The sequence below is a fragment of the Oncorhynchus gorbuscha genome, linkage group LG02 (assembly GCF_021184085.1).
Source record: "Oncorhynchus gorbuscha isolate QuinsamMale2020 ecotype Even-year linkage group LG02, OgorEven_v1.0, whole genome shotgun sequence".
Lineage (NCBI taxonomy): Eukaryota > Metazoa > Chordata > Actinopteri > Salmoniformes > Salmonidae > Oncorhynchus > Oncorhynchus gorbuscha.
Window position 1 is genome coordinate 13050734 of NC_060174.1, and position 25507 is coordinate 13076240.

The 25507-nt window shown below is 41.2% G+C and overlaps 2 protein-coding genes across 4 annotated transcripts in view; one reads left to right on the forward strand and one right to left on the reverse strand.

Annotated features, from left to right (window-relative positions):
• Positions 1-1075, forward strand: part of LOC123997379 (obscurin-like) — a 56398-nt gene extending 55323 nt beyond the window's left edge. The window contains 1 exon segment of the mRNA XM_046301547.1: positions 57-1075. Coding sequence (XP_046157503.1) covers positions 57-237 — 181 coding nt within the window. The 3' untranslated portion in view covers positions 238-1075.
• Positions 921-24709, reverse strand: LOC123997367 (guanylate kinase-like). 3 transcript variants are annotated; one of them, XM_046301515.1, is made up of 9 exons: positions 24575-24709; positions 19807-19922; positions 19538-19579; positions 12994-13071; positions 11306-11402; positions 10800-10938; positions 9073-9157; positions 8307-8392; positions 921-1904 (listed from the first exon to the last, which is right to left on the reverse strand). In XM_046301515.1, the coding sequence occupies exons 2-9, from the start codon at positions 19916-19918 to the stop codon at positions 1869-1871; spliced, it is 675 nt and encodes a 224-aa protein (XP_046157471.1). In that variant the 5' UTR covers positions 19919-19922; positions 24575-24709; the 3' UTR covers positions 921-1868. The 3 variants fall into 3 exon arrangements, with proteins under 3 accessions (XP_046157471.1, XP_046157480.1, XP_046157490.1); XM_046301524.1 differs by lacking the exon at positions 12994-13071; XM_046301534.1 differs by lacking the exons at positions 19807-19922; positions 24575-24709 and adding an exon at positions 19666-19765.
• Between the last annotated feature and the right edge of the window lie 798 nt (positions 24710-25507).

Sequence of the window (25507 nt, forward strand, 5' to 3'; positions counted from 1 at the left end):
AACGTTACAACAACCAGAACCAACCATTTCAGAATTTTTCCGATGTGTTTCCTCAGGGCCAGACCCTCAGCGGCTGAGTGCCTCCAGATCCCGTGGGTACGGGGTGAGCGGGCCACCTCCAAACACAGAGACTCCATCTTGTGTTTCTCCACCGACAAGCTGCAGGCCTTCCTCAAGGAGAGACAGGTGAAACGAGACCAGGTCCGCACCAAGCTGCAAGGCCCGTTCTTCCATTGATCTGCTCTTCCAGTAGACTGTTATGAAATACATGAACTGGACTTGGATGCCTCTTCATAGCCCAGATCCTGGTCACAAATATGTGATGTCTTACAAATGTTAACCTAAAATGGAAACTGGTCAAATGTGTATGTATTAATGGCTGTCTAAAGTTAAGTGTTTGTCTGAATGCGTTTGGCTTTGGTTGAATTACAGCGTCATAATATCAGGGAAATGTTTAGTTAGATGCTTTATGCAAATACAGTTGCACGAGTTTGAAAACGTGAAAACATTGTTCCTTTGAGTTTGCGGCATTGGACATGACAAAAGTTAATATTTCATGAGCTAGATTTGTAGATTTTGTGATTTATTAGCCAAAGCGACAGATAAGAGGGTTCATGTGCCCAAAGCATAGCAAGGGCCCCTACCAGCATAAAGCTTTGTCTCACAGAGATAGGAACGTTGAAATCCCTATCGGTACATACATATAAACAGATATTTAAATATACACTGTATAGATATTTAGGAGTGAAATATTTACACGATTGCAATGTTTGACATGTTTTCAATTGTCTTGTTATATTGTGTAAATGGAGAATAAGACCATGAGTAAATCAAGCATTTTTGATGATCGTTTGATTTCATTGAGTATTCCTGTACCTTGTGACAGGTGATGTATGCACTGAAAGACAAATGAAACAGTATGAGTGGTAAGTACTTTTTATTTGTCTAGCTCCGTTGCATACGCTACAAGAGACACACATTTGATTTTCTGCAGATGGATGGCTACAGTAATTGACCTGCGAGTTAAACTGACAACCTCTGGTCTGACCTTTGACCTATTAAAGCTGTGTGTTGAGTGCTTTGGTCCTTACCCAGTCAGTTACATATTCATCCACAAATACTGTTCAATTAGTATAACACCCCACCATACACATCCTTACATTTGGTGTAACATCATTCAGACTACACTATCATTGCTTAAAACCAAGAGAGAAAAATGAGACTACAGAACACAGAATGGTGTTTTTACTATTTGACCAATAAGAATATAATTAGATTAAGATGAAGACATAGCAGTGTTTAACTCAAAGCTAGTCCGCTAATATGACATTTCACAGCTAAGACACCGTTTTATGCACAACTTTTATTTGACGACTTATCGGGTTGTTTGTCCATCATACTGTATGCGGGATGGTCATCGCACAAGTCAAAGGCATTCATCACAAATGTCAAGTCAGGGGCATGTTAAGTATATTGTCAAACGTTTAGATTATAATGGCTTTGGCAGTGGTTTCTATTTGTCTACATGGCTCAAGCCCAGTTGGCAGTAAGGTATGAAGTAGACATGAACTTTTGACTATACTCTATACGTACCTTTCAAATGTCCCTTTGTCTTACTCAAAATTCCTCGTAAATGACAGACTGAATGAATGTGGAAAACAACCTAAGAGTTTTAGACCATCTTCTTGAATCTTAGGTGCATACAGTAGTACGCGTTTCTGCGGATATCCCCACAGTCGTCATATGGCAACCTTCAGAACGTTCCCTTTTGTGGCTAAATCGAAATTAGCTGGTGTCAAATGTTGGTTTATGTATCGCCTGTAAGGGACCAGGCAAGAGGAAGACTGGGACGCTCTTACTGTAGTTCCTTACGACTTGATGCCATCCTGAACTCTCATTATTTCCTGTTGAGGGAGCAGAAAGTGCTCAACATTTGGGTTGGAGCTCTTAACATGGTAATACAAAGGTGAAATTACAAAGTATATTAGTTACATACTGGAACAAGGACTTGTAATAACATAAAGTAGATCATGAGTAATTAAACATGAGAATTAACTTTCAGGGAGGGGATCTAATTACAGAGTCATATTTCAAATTGTGTAATAACCAATAAACTCTTAAAATGAAATTAAAATTGCAGGTTTTGCCTTGAACATGTCTGACATGTCCCATTGAGAAAGACATGATAATATATATAGTTATAGAACATATTATATACAAACACTTCTCCAACATGGAATGCATGTACAGTGCCTTGCGAAAGTATTCGCTCCCCTTGAACTTTGCGACCATTTGCCACATTTCAGGCTTCAAACATAAAGATATAAAACTGTATTTTTTGTGAAGAATCAACAACAAGTGGGACACAATCATGAAGTGGAACGACATTTATTGGATATTTTAAACTTTTTTAACCAGAAGAGGACTAGGGTTCCAATTTTGGAACACCCCCCCCCCCCCACGTTCAGCTGGAAGGTGGCACATGGAACGCAAAACTATTCCTAAAAATATTTAACCTCCACACATTAACAAGTCCAATGGCTCAAATGAAAGATAAACACCTTGTTTATCTACCCAGCAAGTCAGATTTCTAAAATGTTTTACGCCGAAAACATAGCACATATTTATGTCAAACCACCACTGAAGACACGGCTAATTTGCATAGCCAAGTTGAAAAAAATATGCAATCAACAAACGCAGGATTAAAAGAAAAATAATGCATAACCTTTTGAAATCTTCATCAGATGACAGTAATATAACATGTTACACAGTACATTTATGTTTTTTTTTCAATAATATGCTATGTATATCCATAAATCTCTGTTTGCAATGATGCATCGTTCAAAAAATGCTATTCAAATGTCCTGAGAAATGACGATAGCTCCGGCAGATAACGTCAGCTAACAAGGAATACACATCACATGACTAAATATGCATGTTCTACATATATATAGTTAGATACACTTCTTCTGAATGCAATTGCTGTGTTACATTTATTTTTAACGTTACAGGTTTCGTTCACTAGGCTATACTATGAGACGGCGCTCAAAAAGTAGCATTATGGCTCCTCTATTTTGGAGTCCACATAATCCCAAATTTACCACATAAATATTCCCTTACCTTTGCTGTTCTTCCATCAGAAGACCTGGAAGGAATTATACTTACCAAAAACAGCGTTTAGTTTTGCACTCTGTGTCTTTCGGTTCTCAAAAACGACACATTTCGGTTGAAATGTAGCCAAAAGTCAAGTGGATGCGCACCAAAACGTCGAACTTACATATTATATGTCGATTAAACTTGTCAAACTAACTTCATAATCAAGCTTTAACATGTTATAAAGGTGTACAGCAATCGTGAGGACGAACAGAAACACAGGCACCGTTTAATCGATCTTGGAAAAAAGACAGGACTTGACCAGAGCGCATAAATGTGACCTGTTTTTTCGCGTGACCGAAAGGTTTGGCCAGCCAAAACTCTCGTGAGCGCACGATTCTCACAATGAGAAGCCCCATTGAAAGCTGAGATCGCGCTGAAGTCAGAACGACTGTTCCCAGAACTGTAACTGCTTGGGAAGGGTGGGGGCGATGACGTCAAAGTTGGGCCAACTTTTCTCATGATAAGAGAGAGTTTGGGAGAATGACTGCCCTGAGAGTTCTGCTTTACATACAGACATAATTTAAACGGTTTTAGAAGCTTTAGAGTGTTTTCTATTCAATAATATTTTGCATTTGCATATATTAGCAACTTTTGACAAACCAAATTATGTTTACTATGGGCACGCAATTACTCCAGCGGGGGCAGTAGACAGCCCGATCCCCATGAGGTTTTAACAAATCAAAAACTGAAAAATTGGGCGTGCAAAATTATTCAGCCCCCTTAAGTTAATACTTTGTAGCGCCACCTTTTGATGCGATTACAGCTGTAAGTCGCTTGGGGTATGCCTCTATCAGTTTTGCACATCGAGAGACTGAATTTTTTTTCCCATTCCTCCTTGCAAAACAGCTCGAGCTCAGTGAGGTTGGATGGAGAGCATTTGTGAACAGCAGTTTTCAGTTCTTTCCACAGATTCTCAATTGGATTCAGGTCTGGACTTTGACTAGGCCATTCTAACACCTGGATATGTGTAACGGCGTTCGTCTGTAGAAAGAGAGTCGGACCAAAATGCGGCGTGGTGGTTACTCATGTTCTTTAATGAAATTGAACAATACATGAAATAACTAAAATTGCAAAACAACAAACGAAACGCGAAAACCTATACAGCCTATCTTGTGACAACAAACACAGAGAAAAGAACACACAGTGAAACCTAGGCTACCTAAATATGGTTCCCAATCAGAGACAACGAGAATCGCCTGACTCTGATTGAGAACCGCCTCAGGCAGCCAAGCCTATGCTAGACACCCCTACTCAGCCGCAATCCCAATGCCTATAAAACCCCAATACGAAACACAACAAAATAACCCATGTCACACCCTGGCCTGACCAAATATATAACGAAAACACAAAATACTAAGACCAAGGCGTGACAATATGTTTATTTTTGAACCATTCCATTGTAGATTTTGCTTTATGTTTTGGATCATTGTCTTGTTGGAAGACAAATCTCCGTCCCAGTCTCAGGTCTTTTGCAGACTCCATCAGGTTTTCTTCCAGAATGTTCCTGTATTTGGCTCCATCCATCTTCCCATCAATTTGAACCATCTTCCCTGTCCCTGCTGAAGAAAAGCAGGCCCAAACCATGATGCTGCCACCACCATGTTTGACAGTGGGGAAGTTGTGTTCAGGGTGATGAGCTGTGTTGCTTTTACGCCAAACATAACGTTTTGCATTGTTGCCAAAAAGTTAAATTTTGGTTTCATCTGACCAGAGCACCTTCTTCCACATGTTTGGTGTGTCTCCCAGGTGGCTTGTGGCAAACTTTAAACGCCACTTTTTATGGATATCTTTAAGAAATGTCTTTCTTCTTGCCACTCTTCCATAAAGGCCAGATTTGTGCAATATACGACTGATTGTTGTCCTATGGACAGTCTCCCACCTCAGCTGTAGATTTCTGCAGTTCATCCAGAGTGATCATGGGCCTCTTGGCTGCATCTCTGATCAGTCTTCTCCTTGTATGAGCTGAAAGTTTAGAGGGAAGGCCAGGTCTTGGTAGATTTGCAGTGGTCTGATACTCCTTCCATTTCAATATTATCGCTTGCACAGTGCTCCTTGGGATGTTTAAAGCTTGGGGAATCTTTTTATATCCAAATCCGGCTTTAAACTTCTTCACAACAGTATCTCGGACCTGCCTGGTGTGTTCCTTGTTCTTCATGATGCTCTCTGCGCTTTTAAATCAAATCAAATCAAATTGTATTTGTCACATACACATGGTTAACAGATGTTAATGCGAGTGTTGCGAAATGCTTGTGCTTCTAGTTCTGACAATGCAGTAATAACCAACAAGTAATTTACATTTACATTTACATTTTAATCTAACTAACAATTCCAAAACTACTGTCTTATACACAGTGTAAGGGGATAAAGAATATGTACATAAAGATATATGAATGAGTGATGGTACAGAGAAGCATAGGCAAGATACAGTAGATGGTATCGAGTACAGTATATACATATGAGATGAATATGTAAACAAAGTGGCATATTTAAAGTGGCTAGTGATACATGTATTACGTAAGGATGCAGTAGATGATATAGAGTACAGTATATACGTATGCATATGAGATGAATAATGTAGGGTATGTAACATTATATTAGGTAGCATTGTTTAAAGTGGCTAGTGATATATTTTACATCATTTCCCATCAATTCCCATTATTAAAGTGGCTGGAGTTGAGTCAGTGTCAGTGTGTTGGCAGCAGCCACTCAATGTTAGTGGTGGCTGTTTAACAGTCTGATGGCCTTGAGATAGAAGCTGTTTTTCAGTCTCTCGGTCCCGGCTTTGATGCACCTGTACTGACCTCGCCTTCTGGATGATAGCGGGGTGAACAGGCAGTGGCTCGGGTAGTTATTGCCCTTGATGATCTTTTTGGCCTTCCTGTAACATCGGGTGGTGTAGGTGTCCTGGAGGGCAGGTAGTTTGCCCCCGGTGATGCGTTGTGCAGACCTCACTACCCTCTGGAGAGCCTTACGGTTGTGGGCGGAGCAGTTGCCGTACCAGGCGGTGATACAGCCCGCCAGGATGCTCTCGATTGTGCATCTGTAAAAGTTTGTGAGTGCGTTTGGTGACAAGCCAAATTTCTTCAGGCCCGTCAGGAAGTCCAGTACCCAGTTGCACAGGGCGGAGTCGAGACCCAGGGTCTCGAGCTTGATGACGAGCTTGGAGGGTACTATGGTGTTGAATGCCGAGCTGTAGTCGATGAACAACATTCTCACATAGGTATTCCTCTTGTCCAGATGGGTTAGGGCAGTGTGCAGTGTGGTTGAGATTGCATCGTCTGTGGACCTATTTGGGCGGTAAGCAAATTGGAGTGGGTCTAGGGTGTCAGGTAGGGTGGAGGTGGTATGGTCCTTGACTAGTCTCTCAAAGCACTTCATGATGACGGAAGTGAGTGCTACGGGGCGGTAGTCGTTTAGCTCAGTTACCTTAGCTTTCTTGGGAACAGGAAAAATGGTGGCCCTCTTGAAGCATGTGGGAACAGCAGACTGGTATATGTTTTAATCATTGCTATGGGAACAACATCTTCAACGCACGTTCTAATGAACTCGCACACTGAATCAGCGTATTCGTCAATGTTGTTATCTGACACAATATGAAACATATCCCAGTCCACGTGATGGAAGCAGTCTTGGAGTGTGGAGTCAGCTTGGTCGGACCAGCGTTGGACAGACCTCAGCGTGGGAGCCTCTTGTTTTAGTTTCTGTCTGTAGGCAGGGATCAACGAAATGGAGTCGTGGTCAGCTTTTCCGAAAGGAGGGCGGGGCAGGGCCTTATATGCGTCGCGGAAGTTAGAGTAACAATGATCCAAGGTTTTCCACCCCTGGTTGCGCAAACGATATGCTGATAAAATTTAGGGAGTCTTGTTTTCAGATTAGCCTTGTTAAAATCCCCAGCTACAATGAATGCAGCCTCCGGATAGATGGATTCCAGTTTGCAAAGAGTCAAATAAAGTTCGTTCAGAGCCATCGATGTGTCTGCTTGGGGGGGAATATATATGGCTGTGATTATAATCGAAGAGATTTCTCTTGGTAGATAATGCGGTCGACATTTGATTGTGAGGAATTCTAAATCAGGTGAACAGAAGGATTTGAGTTCCTATATGTTTCTTTCATCACACCATGTCTCATTAGCCATAAGGCATACGCCCCCACCCCTCTTCTTCCCAGAAAGATGTTTGTTTCTGTCGGCGCGATGCGTGGAGAAAACCGCTGGCTGCACCGCCTCCGATAGCGTCTCTCCAGTGAGCCATGTTTCCGTGAAGCAAAGAACGTTACAGTCTCTGATGTCCCTCTGGAATGCTACCCTTGCTCGGATTTCATCAACCTTGTTGTCAAGAGACTGGACATTGGCGAGAAGAATGCTAGGGAGTGGTGCACGATGTGCCCGTCTCCGGAGTCTGACCAGAAGAACCCATCGTTTCCCTCTTTTACGGAGTCATGTTTTGGGGTCGCCGCATGGGATCCATTCCGTTGTCCTGGTTGAAGGGCAGAACACAGGATCCGCGTCGTGAAAATCATATTCTTGGTCGTACTGATGGTGAGTTGACGCTGATCTCATATTCAGTAGTTCTTCTCGACTGTATGTAATGAAACCTAAGATGACCTTGGGTACTAATGTAAGAAATAACACGTAAAAAAAAAAAAAACTGCATAGTTTCCTCGGAACGCGAAGCGAGGCGGCCATCTCTGTCGGCGCCGGAAATTATTTTTTAACGGACCTCTGAGACTATCACAATGCAGGTGCATTTATACGGAGACTTGATTACACACAGGTGGATTGTATTTATCATCATTAGTCATTTAGGTCAACATTGGATCATTCAGAGATCCTCACTGAACTTCTGGAGAGAGTTTGCTGCACTGAAAGTAAAAGGGCTGAATAATTTTGCATGCCCAATTTTTCAGTTTTTGATTTGTTAAAAAAGTTTGAAATATCCAATAAATGTCGTTCCACTTCATGATTGTCATTGATTCTTCACAAAAAAATACAGTTTTATATCTTTATGTTTGAAGCCTGAAATGTGGCAAAAGGTCGCAAAGTTCAAGGGGGCCGAATACTTTCGCAAGGCACTGTATCTAGTCATCCACACCTCCTGTATCTAGTCAATACCTCCTGTATCTACCATCTGCCATCTTCATTTAAGACTCACCTCCTTAAGAACACTTTGCAACTTCTCATAGGACTCATCCAAGTCATCGTTGACAATGACAATGTCAAACAATCCAGGCTCATTGCCTATAACAGAAGAGTGAAGAAACAAAAATGAAAACTCATTGTCGACAGGCATGCAATGGACTGTCCTTAGTTCAAGTCACATCCCTCAAACATTTGTAGCTTTAAAACCAGTTTACATAGGACAGTATGGTGAACCTACACTCCTCCATGTTTACATAGGACAGTATGGTGAACCTACACTCCTCCTTGTTTACATAGGACAGTATGGTGAACCTACACTCCTCCTTGTTTACATAGGACAGTATGGTGAACCTACACTCCTCCTTGTTTACATAGGACAGTATGGTGAACTACACTCCTCCTTGTTTACATAGGACAGTATGGTGAACCTACACTCCTCCATGTTTACATAGGACAGTATGGTGAACCTACACTCCTCCTTGTTTACATAGGACAGTATGGTGAACTACACTCCTCCTTGTTTACATAGGACAGTATGGTGAACTACACTCCTCCATGTTTACATAGGACAGTATGGTGAACCTACACTCCTCCTTGTTTACATAGGACAGTATGGTGAACCTACACTCCTCCTTGTTTACATAGGACAGTATGGTGAACTACACTCCTCCTTGTTTACATAGGACAGTATGGTGAACTACACTCCTCCATGTTTACATAGGACAGTATGGTGAACCTACACTCCTCCTTGTTTACATAGGACAGTATGGTGAACCTACACTCCTCCATGTCAATCCGTGCTGCCTCCAAGCGGCTCTGGATTTTTTCCTCCGTCTCCGTCGCTCTACCCCTCAGACGCTCTTCCTGTACACATTAATGTTCCCCAAGCATTTTCAGTTTATACATTTCAAGAACAAACTTTTCATGTGGCCATCTGAGGTCTAGGAAGAATGCAAAAAGTTCAACTGCATAGTAGAAGAATGGTAGGCAACTAGATTCAGCCGCAGGCTGCTTTTTTTCTGAGCAAATGGTTATTTATCCGGAACATAATAATAAATATACACTATTGTTCAAAGGTTTGGGGACACTTAGAAATGTCCTTGTTTTTAAAAGAAAATGACATGTTTTTTCCATTAAAATAACAGCAAATTGATCAGAAATACAGTGTAGACATTGTTAATGTTGTAAATGACTATTGTAGCTGGAAACGGCTGATTTTTTCATGGAATATTTACATAGGCGCACAGAGGCCCATTATCAGCAACCATCACCCCTGTGTTCCAATGGCACATTGTGTTAGCTAATCCAAGTTTATAATTTTAAAAGGCTAAATGATCATTAGAAAGCCCTTTAGCAATTATGTTACCACAGCTGAAAACTGTTGTGCTTATCAAAGAAGCAGTAAAACTGGCCTTTTTTTAGACTAGTTGAGTATCTGGAGCATCAGTATTTGTGGGTTCGAATTACAGGCTCAAAATAGCCATAAACAAAGTACTTTCTTCTGAAACTCATCAGTCTATTCTTGTTCTGAGAAATTAAGGCTATTCCATGTGAGTAATTGCCAAGAAAGTGAAGATCTCGTACAATGTTGTGTACTACTCCCTTCTCAGAACAGCACAAACTGGCTCTAACCAGAATAGAAAGAGGAGAGGGAGGCCCAGGTGCACAACTGAGCAAGAGGACAAGTACATTAGAGTGTCTAGTTTGAGAAACAGATGCCTCAAGTCCTCAACTGGCAGCTTCATTAAATAGTACCCGCAAAACACCAGTCAACATCAACAGTGAAGAGGCGACCACGGGATGCTGACCTTCTAGGCAGAGTTCCAAAGTAAAAGACATATCTCAGACTGGCCAATAAAGGGAAAATATTAAGATGGGCAAAAGAACAGACACACTGGCCAGCATCCAGGATTCGCCTCTTCACTGTTGACGTTGAGACTGAGACTGGTCTTTATGGGTCCTCAGGGAAAATTTGTTTAACATGAGGAAAGACACCCACATATACAGTTTCAGGTCAAACGGGGAGGCGGATATCAGGATTGAAGTAAGACTTCTTACAACAGCAATACCTATAAGCAAATTGGTGCCATTCTTTTTGACTAAGTTACTCATGGCCTCTAGTTTCTGTGTGGCAAATTATCAAAAAAGTGGCCAATCTATGCTGTGAACCCCTAATCATTTGTACACTACAAATGGGTCACAAATAATCTCAAATGTATCAGGTATTTCACAATAACATAATTTAATACCTTAATTATATTGAGACACAATCACATATGTCTTTCAATTTATCCATGGTTATAGTTGGGAACAGATTTTCTAAATAGAAATCATTAGCTGAATTTCTGGTGATTTTACAGTGTCCTTTGTCCAACAACAGATTTCTTCTATTTGTTCGCTTAAAACTTTGGGGGCCAAATAATAATACTTGCGAGCCGAATTTGTCACCTGTTGTGGAAACTTGCAGTAGAAGAACGCTGTGCAATGTATGGTTATGGACTCTTACCAGGACCTCAATAGAGGGGGGCTGGATAGAAACATAGATGGGGTCCAGGTCAGTTTCCTTGATGTGTCTCACTCCCGCAATATCCACATCCAAAATACAAATGAGGCCCTTGGCCCTCACATCCTGTACAGCACACTTACTGTGGAGAAAACAAACACAGCTTTGTTTAATTGCATCTACGATTCCGCTGAACAAACTATACAATTACACCACTGATTATCACCGATTCATACATAGGGGTGGCAGGTAGCCGAGTGGTTAGTGCGTTGGTCCAGTAACTGAAAGGTTGCTAGATCGAATCCCAGAGCTGACAAGGTAAAAAACAAAAGCTGTCGTTCTGCCCTTGAACAATGCAGTTAAACCACTGTTCCTAGGCTGTCATTGTAAATATGAATTTGTTCTTATTTCTTAACTTGCCTAGTGTAATAAAAGTTTTTTTTTAAGTTTAAAAAAAAATACTCTAAGACATTTTGGTGCAAACCAAAAGTTCAGAAAATATACTCTACCTTGTTCCATACAGGTTGCCAGAAAACTCATTAGTCTCAATGAATTCTCCCGTGTCAATATCCTCCTGCATAGCCTCCCTGTTTGTGAAGTGGTAATCTTGAAACAGACAGGAGAGAAGAAGAAACCGTTAGTAATCAGTCATGCAGGATGGAGTTCTCTCAAATTAATGAAGGGTAAACTCACAGGGTACAATAGATGTATAATGATTAGTATTCAGGCACTAAAAAGGGTGATATAGAAAAAAATGCAAGGATAAGTATGGGTAGATAGACATTTTTATTCACATCATTACAAGCAATTAGGGAAATTGACATTCACATCACTAGAAGCAAATCACACAATGAATGACCCACAAGTACGAAATGTGGAAGGTGATTAGAAACGGGCAAAAACGACACACTGTCTGGATGCAAGAGAAACAGTATATATACACAGTATAGAACACAGTACAGTATATAACAGTTCAGTAGGAGACAGGGTGTACAGGGCACATCAAACTAACACATTACTGTCCCCTACCATTGGGATTATTTTATTCCTCTACAACATCACAGTCATAGTGGATCTAACACATTGGGGGGAACCATGTAGGGAACACAGGACAACCTTGTCACAATCACTTCAACAGGCACGACAATGCTCATAATGAACCTACAGCTACTCATATCAACACATGCACATTAGCATTGCAACATAACAGGTGTGTTCAGATTGAGAAGGAATCCCAGCACATTCAAATACAGTATGTCCTGGTAAAATAGATGTCTCACTGGGAAAAGAGGACTGCGATAGATGTAAATAAAGGTGTAAATGCTCTCTATGAAGGTCCTAGTAATACTTTCTAATGGTAAAATAGATGTCTCACTGGGAAAAGAGGACTGCGATAGATGTAAATAAAGGTGTAAATGCTCTCTATGAAGGTCCTAGTAATGCTTTCTAATGGTAAAATAGATGTCTCACTGGGAAAAGAGGACTGCGATAGATGTAAATAAAGGTGTAAATGCTCTCTATGAAGGTCCTAGTAATGCTTTCTAATGGTAAAATTATTATAGATTTTTTTTTAAATCTAACTAATAGACAATCACATTAGACTGAATCCAGCAAAGCTCATAGTCCTGGTAGTGCAGCCACTGCGTTATTTAAAAAATATATAAATATATAAAACTAGAATACATCAAACAGCTATCTTCCTCAAAAACTGTTATTGCTTAAGTTGTAGGAAATCACATAGATGTATTGATCAAATTAATAGAATAGTCATGAGGATATCTGCCTTGACAACAGGACCAGATTGTGCTAGCAGCTATGATCCATACTTTCAATTAATATTACTGAACTGGAGTATATGAAATATCAAACAAAAGGCTTTACTATGAAGCCTATCAATCTCAACAGAATGTTGTGATGCTAATGGTGGGTACATACAGTAACAGACATTTTATGGATGTGACAACCTTTTGGGGAGGGGGGGGGGGGTCCACTGAGGAATCACAGGGGGCTATTTTCAAAGGCTTTTTACCACAAAGTGCAAACTGGCATAACTAGTATGCACTTGGTATTGTTTAGTTTGGTCACTCTATACTGTGAAGATGAAAGTAACCCCCATAAATCTCTCTTCACAATGTTTTTATGAATGGCATTTAGACTTGGTTGGATAGAACACAAAATTAAGAGGAGATAGCTACACCTGCAGATGAAACAGACGATAGGACGTCTGCCAGGGGCAGTAATGTAGCCCCCAGAAGCATAGGTAGACAGAACAGGCCTACGGAGAAAAAGAAAAAAAAAGGCACAACAAATAATGTTTATTACTGTATCTTATAGGGGGATCATTTGGAGAGCCACTGGTGCAGTTCACTTGAGAATGAGAGCTTCAGTGTCAGTCGGAATGGAGTAGGCTGGGTTATGTAGGTGAAGAGGTGGTGTGAAGGTTGTGTACAAAAGAGGGCAACAAGGTAGTGATGGAGTTCTGTAGGTACAGGTTTTATATAGTTGAAGTCGGAAGTTTACATACACCTTAGCCAAATACGTTTAAACTCAGTTTTTCACAATTCCTGACGCTTAATCCAAGTACAAATTCCCTGTCTTAGGTCAGTTATGATCACCACTATTTTAAGAATGTTAAATGTCAGAATAATAGAAGAGATAATAATTTATTTCAGCTTGTATTTCTTTCATCACATTCCCAGTGGGTCAGAAGTTTACATACAACTCAATTAGTATTTGGTAGCATGGTCTTTAAATTGTTTAACTTGGGTCAAGATTCTAGGGTAGCCTTCCACAAGCTTCCCACAATAAGGTGGGTGGATTTTGGCCCATTCCTCCTGACAGAGCTGGTGTAACTGAGTCAGGTTTGTAGGCCTCCTTGCTCGCAAACACTTTTTCAGTTCTGCCCACAAATTTTATGTGGGATTGAGGTCAGGGCTTTGTGATGGCCACTCCAATACCTTGACTTTGTTGTCCTTAAGCCATTTTGACACAACTTTGGAAGTATGCTTGGGACCATTGTCCATTTGGAAGACCCATTTCCGACCAAGCTTTAACTTCCTGACTGATGTCTTGAGATATTGCTTCAATATATCCACATAATTTTCCACCCTCATGATGACATCTATTTTGTGAAGTGCACCACTGCATCCTGCAGCAAAGCACCCCCACAACATGATTCTGCCACCCCCGTGCTTCAAGGTTGGGATGTGTTCTTCGGCTTGCAAGCCTCCCCCTTTTTCCTCCAAACATAACGATGGTCATTTTGGCCAAACAGTTCTATTTTTGTTTCATCAGACCAGAGGACATGTCTCTAAAAAGTACGATCTTTGTCCCCATGTGCAGTTGCAAAACGTAGTGTTACGTTCCCCAGTTCATGTGTTGTAGTTTGTATGTTTGCATGTGTTTATTTTAGGAAATGGCTTCCTGAAATCCCTCAAGCAGCTGATTGGTCGACTCCATGGCTAATTGGAGAGCTGACCCCGCCCCCTCGTCAAGACAGCTGTCTCCAATTACCCATTCCATCTGAAGATATATAAATGCCAGTGTTCTGTTCAGGAGGGAGAATTTTTTTGCTGGAAGTAGATTTGCTAGAGAGTTTTGCTGGGAGTTCATTGCTGAGAGTTGGTATGTTTAGTAAGTTTGTTGCTCAGATAGAGCTTATTTGACATCCTTTGTTTCTTAGTTTGTTTGAAAATTGTTTAATATTCTGTTTCATTTGTTCCCAGGGGGGAAGGGGAAAGCACCTAGGGAGTGCTTAGGCAAGAGGCCCGCGGGCATACATATACCCGTAGTATATTCGCTGTCTAGGCACACTAGGTAAGACCTGGGTGGACCACCCCTGTATTTTGGTTAGGGCACCAGGTGCTGCTAAATTGGGTAAGTAGTGGGTAGGCAGGTAAGATAGGAGAGGGGGGGCTTTGAGATTTAATTTCTTTGCTTTGGTTCCGTCCAGCCCCTTTTCCCCATATTACCGTGTAAAGGAATAAAGTCCTTGTAAACGGTACCACATTCTGTCTGTTGTCATCCTTACTCGCACCTACAGTCCATACCTTTTTCACTTCACGGAGAGTTGAGTTGTAGCAGGGTGTCGCGTTCCCTCTTCATAGAGGCGTGCGTAACAGTAGTCTGGCTTTTTTATGGCGGTTTTGCAGTGGCTTCTTCCTTGCTGAGCGGCCTTTCAGGTTATGTTGATATAGGACTTGTTTCACTGTGGACATAGATACTTTTGTACCCGTTTCCTCCAGCATCTTCACAAGGCCCTTTGATGTTGTTCTGCGATTGATTTGCACTTTTTGCACCAAACTACGTTCATCTCCAGGAGACAGAACGCGTCTCCTTCCTGAACGGTATGATGGCTGCGTGGTCCCATGGTGTTTATACTTGCGTACTATTGTTTGTACAGATGAACATGGTACCTTCAGGCATTTGGAATGAAAGGATGAACCAGACTTGTGGAGGTCTGAGGTTGTTCTGAGGTCTTGGCTGATTTTTTTGATCTTTTGATTTCCCATTTCCCATGTCAAGCAAAGAGGCACTGAGCTTGAAGGTAGGCCCTGAAATACATCCACAGGTGCACCTCCAATTGACTCAAATGATGTCAATTGCCTGTCAGAAGGTTCTAAAGCCATGCCATCATTTTCTGGAATTTTCCAAGCTGCTTAAAGGAACAGTCAACTTAGTGTAGGTAAACTTCTGACCCACTGGAATTGTGATACAGTGAATTATAAGTGAAATAATATGTTTGTAAACAATTGTTGGGAAAATAACTTGTGTCATGCACAAAGTAGATGTTCTAACCAACTTGCCAAAACTATAGTTTGATATTAACAAGAAATGTGTGTAATGGTTGAAAAACGGGTTTTAATGACTCCGACTTCAACTGTATATAGGGGGTCCCGTGGGGATCAGATAGTAGATCGCTGTGCTTGCAACGCCAGGGTTGTGGATTTGATTCCCCAAAGCCATAAGAATCTAGTCAACACAAATGACTGGTTACTGTAATGTAAAGTTTCTCTGTAATATGTCATGCAACTACATGCATTATCTGTCCTGCATTTCCTGCAGTCAAATGACCTAGTGGCCTCATAGGTAAAACTTTATTCAAATTGTTCATAATTTCATAATTAATAAACATTATTTAAATGTTTCCATGTCAAAGGGTTCTGTGATGTATATAAATTGTAATGTTGGGATAAACTATAAATGGAATATATTTCAACTCTACAGAGCCTCCCGGAAAGTATTCAGATCCCTTGACTTTTTCCAAATTTTGTTATGATACAGCATTTTTCTCAAATGTATTAATAAAAATACCTTCAGCAATCTGCACACAATGACAAAACGAAAACAGGTTTTTAGGAATGTTTACAATTTTAGCAAAAACAAAACAGAAATACCTTATTTACAAGTATTAAGACACTGTTATGAGACTCGAAATTGAGCTCGGATGCATCCCTTTCCCAATAATCATCCTTGAGATGTTTCTACAACTTGATTGGAGTCCACCTGTGGTAAATTAAATTAATTGGACATGATTTGGAAAGGCACACAACTGTCTATAAAAAGGTTCCACAGTTGACAGTGTATGTCACAGCAAAAACCACGCCATGAGGTCAAAGGAACTGTCCGTAGAGCCCAGAGACACGATTGTGTCATCCATTCTTACATGGATGAAGTTAGGAACCACCAAGACTCTTCCTAGAACTGGCCTCCTGGGAAAAACTTGGCAATCGGGAGAGAAGGGCCTTGGTCAAGGGGGGTGACCAAGAACCCGATGGTTACTCTGACAGAGCTCTAGAGTTCCTCTGTGGAGATGGGAGAACCTTCCAGAAGGACAACCATCTTTGCAGTACTCCACCAAACAGACCTTTATGGTAGTGTGGTCAGACAGAAACCACTCATCAGTAAAAGGCACATGACTGCCCGCTTGAAGTTTGCCAAAATGTACCCTAAACACTCTCAGACCATTAGAAACAAGATATTCTGGTCTGATGAAACCAACATTGAACTCTTTGGACTGAATGCCAAGAATCAAGTCTGGAGGAAACCTGGCATCTCTATGCTGAAGCATGGTGGAGGTAGCATGGGGATGTTTTTCAGTGGCAGGGACTGGGAGTCTAGTCAGGATCGAGGGAAAGATGAACGGAGCAAAGTACAAGTCTCTGAATGTCCTTGAGTGGCCCAGACTTCAACCTGATTGAACATCTTCCGAATGGTGCAGCAGTCTGTCTAAGGCACTGCATCTCAGTGCTAGAGGCATCACTACAGACCCTTGTTCGATTCCAGGCTGTATCACAACTGGGCATGATTGGTAGTCCCATAGGGCGGCGCACAATTGTCAGTCTGGGTTAAGGTTTGGTTGGCCGTCATTATAAATATGAATTTGTTCTTAACTGACTTGCCTAGTTAAATATATTTAAAAAATTAACATCTCTGTGAGACGTGATAGTAGCTGTGCAGCAACGCTCCCCATCCAACCTGACAGAGCTTGAGGATCTGCAAAGAAGAATGGAGAAACTCCCCAAATATAGGTGTGTCAAGCTTGTAGCGTCATACCCAAGAAAACTCTACGCTGTAGTCGCTGCCAAAGCTGCTTCAACAAAGAACTGAGTAAAGGGTTTTTGCTTTGTCATTATGGGGTACTGTGTGTAGATTGAGGGGGGAAATGATTTAATCCATTTTAGAATAAGGCTGTAAAGGTAACAAAATGTTGAAAAAGTCAAGGGGTCTGAATACTTTCCGAAGGCACTATATGTCTGACATGGTACACTTAGAAAAAAGGGTTCTTCAGCTGTCCCCATAGGAAAACCCTTTTGCGTTCCATGTAGAACCCTCTACAAGGAACCCAAAGAGTTCTACCTGAGTATGATGAAACCAAAAGGGTTCTTCTTGGGTAGTTCCTCTAAAGCTCTGTCAGGTTGGACAGGGAGCATTGCTGCACAGCTATTATCAGGTCTCTCCAGAGATGTTTAATTTTTTATTTATTAAACTAGGCAAGAAGGTTAAGAACAAATTCTTATTTAGAACCCTCTACATGGAATGCAAAAGGGTTCTACCTGGAAAGAAAAGGAGTTCTTCAAAGGGGATTCCTTGGGGACAGATAGCATCTTTTTTACAAGAGCGTACAGGTGACTTTTTAAGCCCATAACCATGTGTGTGAGGTGTGTACTTTTGTTTCAAAGTAGATTTGTTTAAGACCACCAAGAAATCACTGCAGTAAAAGGTTAATCATTGTCTCCAGTCTTTACGAGGACTTATTTACGATAGAAAACACAGCTGTCGCATGAACAGTAGTCTATTCGGAAATACAGCAATGGTGAGCAGATAGCTTCCACCACACTCAACATGGCATGCCAGGTCTGAGCAAAACATAAGAAATTTGACTAAAATCCGGGCCATTCCATTTGGTATGGTACTGTATGTTACTTTGTTATATTACATTACATTGGCCTACGTAAATCCGGGACACTTAAATTAGTATGATATGTTATGTTTGGTATGACAGTAGGTTACTTAAGGCAAATATTAAAGGAGAGTAGCTGGTCATGGTGGTTGGGTGGCTGCATAGAGTGAAAGTTTAGCAACCGAAAGGTTGCATGCTCAAATCTCATCAAGGACAATTAGCTACTTTGCATATTAGCTAAGCCCTCCCCTAACCTTAACCCTATAACCTAACCCTAACCTTAATCCTAATCTTAACCCCTAACCTAATGTAGTTTATCATACTAAATCAGTCAAAAGTAGCATATCATACTAAACTATCAATGCATGGGACATACAGTATATACAATTCATTACATTGTATGACTGCTATTACATTCTTAGGCCAATGTAATGTAACCTATTATACTAAATGGAGTGGCACAGACTTTTTAAAAATATAACACATTTTGCTCTGAGACCAGGTTGTCATGGCACTGCAGCTACAAGACCATGTTACAAGCCTACGGAGCAGCAAGAGGAGCTGCCCATCTCTACCTTCAGACTATGCACAAACCCTCCACCTCAACTTGAGCATTTCGTTCTGCCAACGCTGATTTCTTGGCCCTCCCACCCCTATTGTTTTTTGTGTGCAGTGTGAACACTCCAAAGGAACTCAGACCCCACAAAATGTTGTACAAATCCACAGTGCATGTCGGAAAAAGATCTTGGTTCCTTTCTAAACATAGCAATGTGAATGCAAAGAGAACTCGGTCCACAAACTAGGTGAAGTGAACTGGCAAAAGAGTTGAATCCTCATTCAAAGGCAGTGTGAATACAAAGAGAACTGAATTCTTTCTGGTTTTTGTATTTTTTTGTACCCCAGTTCACTTTAAAGAAGACTGAGATCAGTTCTTTAAAGAGGACTATATGCGAAAACTCCCTTAAATAATCCCACAGCACCCCCATCACACCCACTCCTTACCGCCCCTTCCACCCCCAAAAAATAATAATAAAGTAATGCCTTTTGTGAAGTAACACTCGCAGTTGACCCCCCTTACTAGCTCTGACTTTGCTGATACAGTAGCTACTTTATTGAGGAAAAATGTACTTACTATGACATGTGGTTGCTATCTCTGTATTGGAGTGTCTGCTAAATGACTCAAATGTAAAAATGTAATATATTGAATTCCAGTCCGTTCATACAGTAGGAATTTCTTACTAAAGATGGAAGCTTCATTCTGGGCCTGGAGAGCGCCACTGAAATCTTTCTGGGCTTACTGACATGATTCTGTGTTGTGACTGAAAACATTTTACTGTACCTTTGCCATCTACCTCTCCTGGACGTGGATCCCGGGTTGTATCTGCAAGGACACATTCAGTGAGCATCAATTCAACATCCATCCTATTCTGTGATCATATGATACAGAATGATATCAATAGCCTCAACCTGTCAATGCTATGCAAGACAACCCTGACTGTATATGGTTTCTTTAGTGTTCATTGGTCTTCCTCATGGTCCAGTCGCACCCGCGGGGATAGATTCTGCAGCCCTGCTGCTGGAAACTACATCTGGTGATACGAAACGTACGTGACACGCTGAAGCCGAAGACTCCCTTGTAGTCCTTCAGCAGTTTCTTTAGCAGAGTGCTCTTCCCTGCCCCTGAGGGGCCGCTCAGAACAACCGGCCTGGGTCCTGACATAACACTGAAGGAGAGGGAGAGAGGAAGTACAATGAAAGATACAGTGAAAACCCTTTCATACTGTCACATAGTGTTCCTTTAGCTATACATTTGCTACACATTTTTGGGTCATTTGGGCATTAAATTAAAACATGCTAACTTTTGGACAAAAATGTTAAAGTTAGCATTTGTGCCAGCAGCCAGCTAAACAGAAAAAAATACATTACTCTCTCTCTCTTTGTCCAAAGACTATTTATAGGGTAACCAATATGTAATTTGTAATTCGGGTGAACAATGCATTTATACAGTTTTTTTTAGGTATAAACAGTGGGGCAAAAAAGTATTTAGTCAGCCACCAATTGTGCAAGTTCTCCCACTTAAAAAGATGAGAGAGCCCTGTAATTTTCATCATAGGTACATTTCAACTATGACAGACAAAATGAGGGAAAACAATCCAGAAAATCACATTGTAGGATTTTGAATGAATTTATTTGCAAATTATAGTGGAAAAAGCGAAGAGCTGAAGACGTGCACCTATGATGAAAATTACAGGCCTCTCTCATCTTTTTAAGTGGGAGAACTTGCACAATTGGTGGCTGACTAAATACTTATTTGCCCCACTGTATGTAAACAAATCTTTCCACTACTGATTTCTGAGAAAGCTATGTACTAGATACTTATACGTCAACTGTGCATTTTAGTTTTGACCTCTACTTGGACCTTGTGCTTTTGTCTTCGTGGATTACCTAGGATATCTGTATTGGTTGCACCAGTCCACTCATGAACTCCAATGCCTTTCAGTAGCCTACTGCTGTCTGGCCGGACACTACCACAACAGATATACCAAACAAAAGGGAATCAAGCACTACCAGGTCTTCTTCTGTAACCTTCAAAATAACCCTCTCTTGCCCAGATTAAGTCTGGCTAACTCAGGAGCCAATCTGTTTAGAGTGCTTGGAGGGTAAATAGCTAGCGAACCTAAAGCTGAGCAGCTCTTCCTTTGGTCCCAGGCTCAGACGCTAGAGATAATCCCCTGATCCAGGGAATAAACTCATCTGATGGAATGGCTACGGCACAATGATATACGGGGGGACAGCCATTGGGACTGCACTTCAGGGCCACACAGGGACCACACATCAAGAGTGTCCAGACGGGTTAAACACAAAACCCACAGAAACCTGAAGAAAAATTCCAGCAAATTGCCCTGACTGTTTAATCTAGCAGGTGGTTATAATCACTTGGCAGCACTCATCCATGTGCTGCCATTCTAGTAACACTCTGTTAGCACTATGGGAATTATGTAGCTCTTCCATGAAACCAACATTGGGGACATAGACAATTCCTCACTTTAGCAAAAACCCAACTCAACATTTGGCAAATAAGTCGGAATGCACTAATGAAGCAGATTGGATGATAGGACTTTGTAAAAGGGATTAGGAATAGATTTCACGGTCCAGTACAGACAAGTACCATGCACGCCTTTTACTTAAGTCAATCTGGGCCAATGAGGTTGATTAATAGAAAGTGGGCCAAATGGAACACCTGGCACTGAGCTGCGTCAACACTGTATGTCTGCATCATCACCATATATCTGCCTGCAGGAAGTCATATTGGTTGTTCTATTGTGACTCTGAAAATAAGGACATTCCCAGATATAAACCATGTTCAAATAGGCAAATTTCAAGTCAATCAGCAAAACATTCGATGTAAGAGGCGGATCGCTCTTCATACTGTTGGTGAAATGACGTTGTTGCTGACAGAGTCAATGGCTAATCAGGCAGTCTGACCTATTTCGTGTCCTGGTTGACTCTCTATATTAATGTCGTCCTTAACATTCAATGATGTTGCATGGGTATAGCACACTAAAGACTATCAAACAGATTGACTTATTTAATTGGAGGGGATACCAGAATCCACTCTAAGATACTCATAGACCGATAAAACCCAGATTCCTGTCTGCTGACCTTAGTTGGGCTTTTTGGTGAAAAGCGCTATGGGATTATTGGTCATAATTGAATATTTAACTAAAGGGTCTATTGCCTACCCCTTAAAAAGGACACAACTTTCCAAAGACAACAAAACTGGTACTGCATGTAGGTACCTGAAATTATACCAAATCATTGTATAACCTTTGTCAATATTTAGGTGCATCTTACGTACGCACAAAACATATATTTCCAAGCACAGCAACACTGTGGGACAGTACCATAACATACAACCTGTTTACAGGTTGTTACTCCAAATACTATATATTAACTGCACCTGTTTCTGACTTCATAACATCTATATGGAGTCTATAAACACTAGTATAGTAAGTCATTTCCTGTTTAAATTGATTACTGAAGACAGACCACTTGATGTACTCTAGGCATGTCCCTGCTACCCTGCACTCTTAGAAAAAAAGGTGCGACCAAGAACCTGGCTATCCCCATAGGAGAACCCTTTCCCATAGGAGAACCCTTTCCCATAGGAAACCCTTTCCCATAGGAAAACCCTTTCCCATAGGAGAACCCTTTCCCATAGGAGAACCCTTTCCCATAGGAAAACCCTTTCCCATAGGAGAAACCTTTCCGATAGGAGAACCCTTTCCCATAGGAGAACCCTTTCCCATAGGAGAACCCTTTCCCATAGGAAAACCCTTTCCCATAGGAGAACCCTTTCCCATAGGAGAACCCTTTCCCATAGGAGAACCCTTTCCCATAGGAGAACCCTTTCCCATAGGAAAACCCTTTCCCATAGGAGAACCCTTTCCCATAGGAGAACCCTTTCCCATAGGAAAACCCTTTCCCATAGGAAAACCCTTTCCCATAGGAGAACCCTTTCCCATAGGAAAACCCTTTCCCATAGGAGAACCCTTTCCCATAGGAGAACCCTTTCCCATAGGAGAACCCTTTCCCATAGGAGAACCCTTTCCCATAGGAAAACCCTTTCCCATAGGAGAACCCTTTCCCATAGGAGAACCCTTTCCCATAGGAAAACCCTTTTTCCCATAGGAAAACCCTTTCCCATAGGAGAACCCTTTCCCAGAGGAAAACCCTTTCCCATAGGAGAACCCTTTCCCATAGGAAAACCCTTTCCCATAGGAAAACTCTTTCCCATAGGAGTACCCTTTCCCATAGGAAAACCCTTTCCCATAGGAGAACCCTTTCCCACAGGAAAACCCTTTCCCATAGGAGAACCCTTTCCCATAGGAAAACCCTTTCCCATAGGAGAACCATTTCCCATAGGAGAACCCTTTCTGTTTTTGGTTGCCATAGGAAAACCCTTTTACACAGAACCCAGGGTTAGGAAAACCCTTTCCCATAGGAGAACCCTTTCCCACAGGAAAACCCTTTCCCACAGGAGAACCCTTTCCCACAGGAGAACCCTTTCCCATAGGAGAACCATTTCCCATAGGAGAACCCTTTGAAGAACTGTTTTTGGTTGCAGATAGAACCATTTTAGTTCAATGTAGAACCCTTTCTACACGGAACCCAAAAGGGTTGTAGCTGGAACCAAAAAAAGGTTCTCCTATGGGGATAGCCAAATAACCCTTTTCTCAAAGAGTGTACAGTATATTAGCTATTTCTGTCCTACAGTATATTAGCTATGTCTGTCCTACAGTATATTAGCTATGTCTGTCCTACAGTATATCTACAGTATATTAGCTGTGCCTGTCCTAAAGTATATTAGCTATGCCTGTCCTAAAGTATATCTACAGTATATTAGCTATGCCTGTCCTAAAGTATATTAGCTATGCCTGTCCTAAAGTATATTAGCTGTGTCTGTCCTACAGTATATCTACAGTATATTAGCTGTGTCTGTCCTACAGTATATCTACAGTATATTAGCTATGCCTGTCCTGCAGTATATCTACAGTATATTAGCTATGCCTGTCCTACAGTATATCTACAGTATATTAGCTATGCCTGTCCTACAGTATATTAGCTATGCCTGTCCTAAAGTATATTAGCTGTGTCTGTCCTACAGTACATTAGCTATGCCTGTCCTACAGTATATTAGCTATGCCTGTCCTACAGTATACTAGCTATGTCTGTCCTACAGTACATTAGCTGTGTCTGTCCTACAGTATATTAGCTATGCCTGTCCTACAGTATATTAGCTATGCCTGTCCTACAGTACATTAGCTATGCCTGTCCTACAGTATATTAGCTATGCCTGTCCTACAGTATACTAGCTATGTCTGTCCTACAGTACATTAGCTGTGTCTGTCCTACAGTATATTAGCTGTGCCTGTCCTACAGTATATTAGCTGTGCCTGTCCTACAGTATATTAGCTATGCCTGTCCTACAGTATATCTACAGTATATTAGCTATGCCTGTCCTAAAGTATATTAGCTATGCCTGTCCTAAAGTATATCTACAGTATATTAGCTATGCCTGTCCTAAAGTGTATTAGCTATGCCTGTCCTAAAGTATATTAGCTATGCCTGTCCTATAGTATATCTACAGTATATTAGCTATGCCTGTCCTACAGTATATTAGCTATGCCTGTCCTACAGTATATTAGCTATGCCTGTCCTACAGTATACTAGCTATGTCTGTCCTACAGTACATTAGCTGTGTCTGTCCTACAGTATATTAGCTATGCCTGTCCTACAGTATATTAGCTATGCCTGTCCTACAGTATATTAGCTATGTCTGTCCTGCATCGTTCAAGTTTTATATTGGTCTTACCTTCTCTCAGTGGCAGTACTGTGTGGCTGTAGAGGAGGTGTCTTAGAGTGATTGGGATGGAGGAGAGAGCGTGTGCGGGTGTTTGAGGTGTGTGTGAGAGGTGTGTCTAGGTGTGTGTGTGTGTGTGTGTGTGTGTGTGTGTGTGTGTGTGTGTGTGTGTGTGTGTGTGTGTGTGTGTGTGTGTGTGTGTGTGTGTGTGTGTGTGTGTGTGTGTGTGTGTGTGTGTGTGTGTGTGTGTGTGTGTGTGACCTGTGGCTAGGTGTGTGTTTGTCACACTGATTGACAGAGACAGCTTACTGTCAGCATCAATTACCACCTCCTCCCATCAGCTCATCAGCCATTTGCACACCGGCATGCTGGCCTTGTTTACCTGCAGTGTCTAAACAGGTTTCGGCTTAATTACTTCAGGTCATCATGGCTGGCTCCGTTGGCTGCATCTTCCCCACCCTTAAGGCCTCACAGCTCTGTCAAAACAGTGTAGCCAGTTCCTCTCTTAATCTGTTGGTTGACCAATGTAGCCTCAGGCCATCATTGTAAATAAGAATTTGTTCTTAACTGACTTGCCTAGTTAAATGAAGTTTAAATATATATATATATATATCTATATATTTTAAATCACTGGTCAAGAACGTTGTCCTCAGCTCTTCGCTACCAAACACTGTTTAATGATAAACCTTAATGAAGGAGGAAATGTGATTAAGGGTAACAACAGGCATCCCGTCATCTACTTTAAGTGCCACAGACACAGTCAGAGGTATAAACCGTGTTGTTTTTGTGTTTGTTTGTGGGTAGATCAGCTTTAATATTGCAGATAGATTGTGGCTTCTATCAATATAATTGTCTGCATTATTTCCGATCCCCATATATAAATGTATATATTATTTTAAATATGTATTTTTAAATATATTTTCCTTGTGTATTACTTTCCCCTAA

Coding starts and splice junctions, on each gene's coding strand:
- LOC123997367 (XM_046301515.1), bottom strand. CDS start 19,918: ATGTCAGGACCCAGGCCGGTTGTTCTGAGCGGCCCCTCAGGGGCAGGG. Junction 13,072..19,537: donor AGGAGAGGTAGATGGCAAAG/GTACAGTAAAAT, acceptor TTTTCTCCGTAG/GCCTGTTCTGTCTACCTATG. Junction 1,905..8,306: donor TGCAAAGTGTTCTTAAGGAG/GTGAGTCTTAAA, acceptor CTCCCTCAACAG/GAAATAATGAGAGTTCAGGA.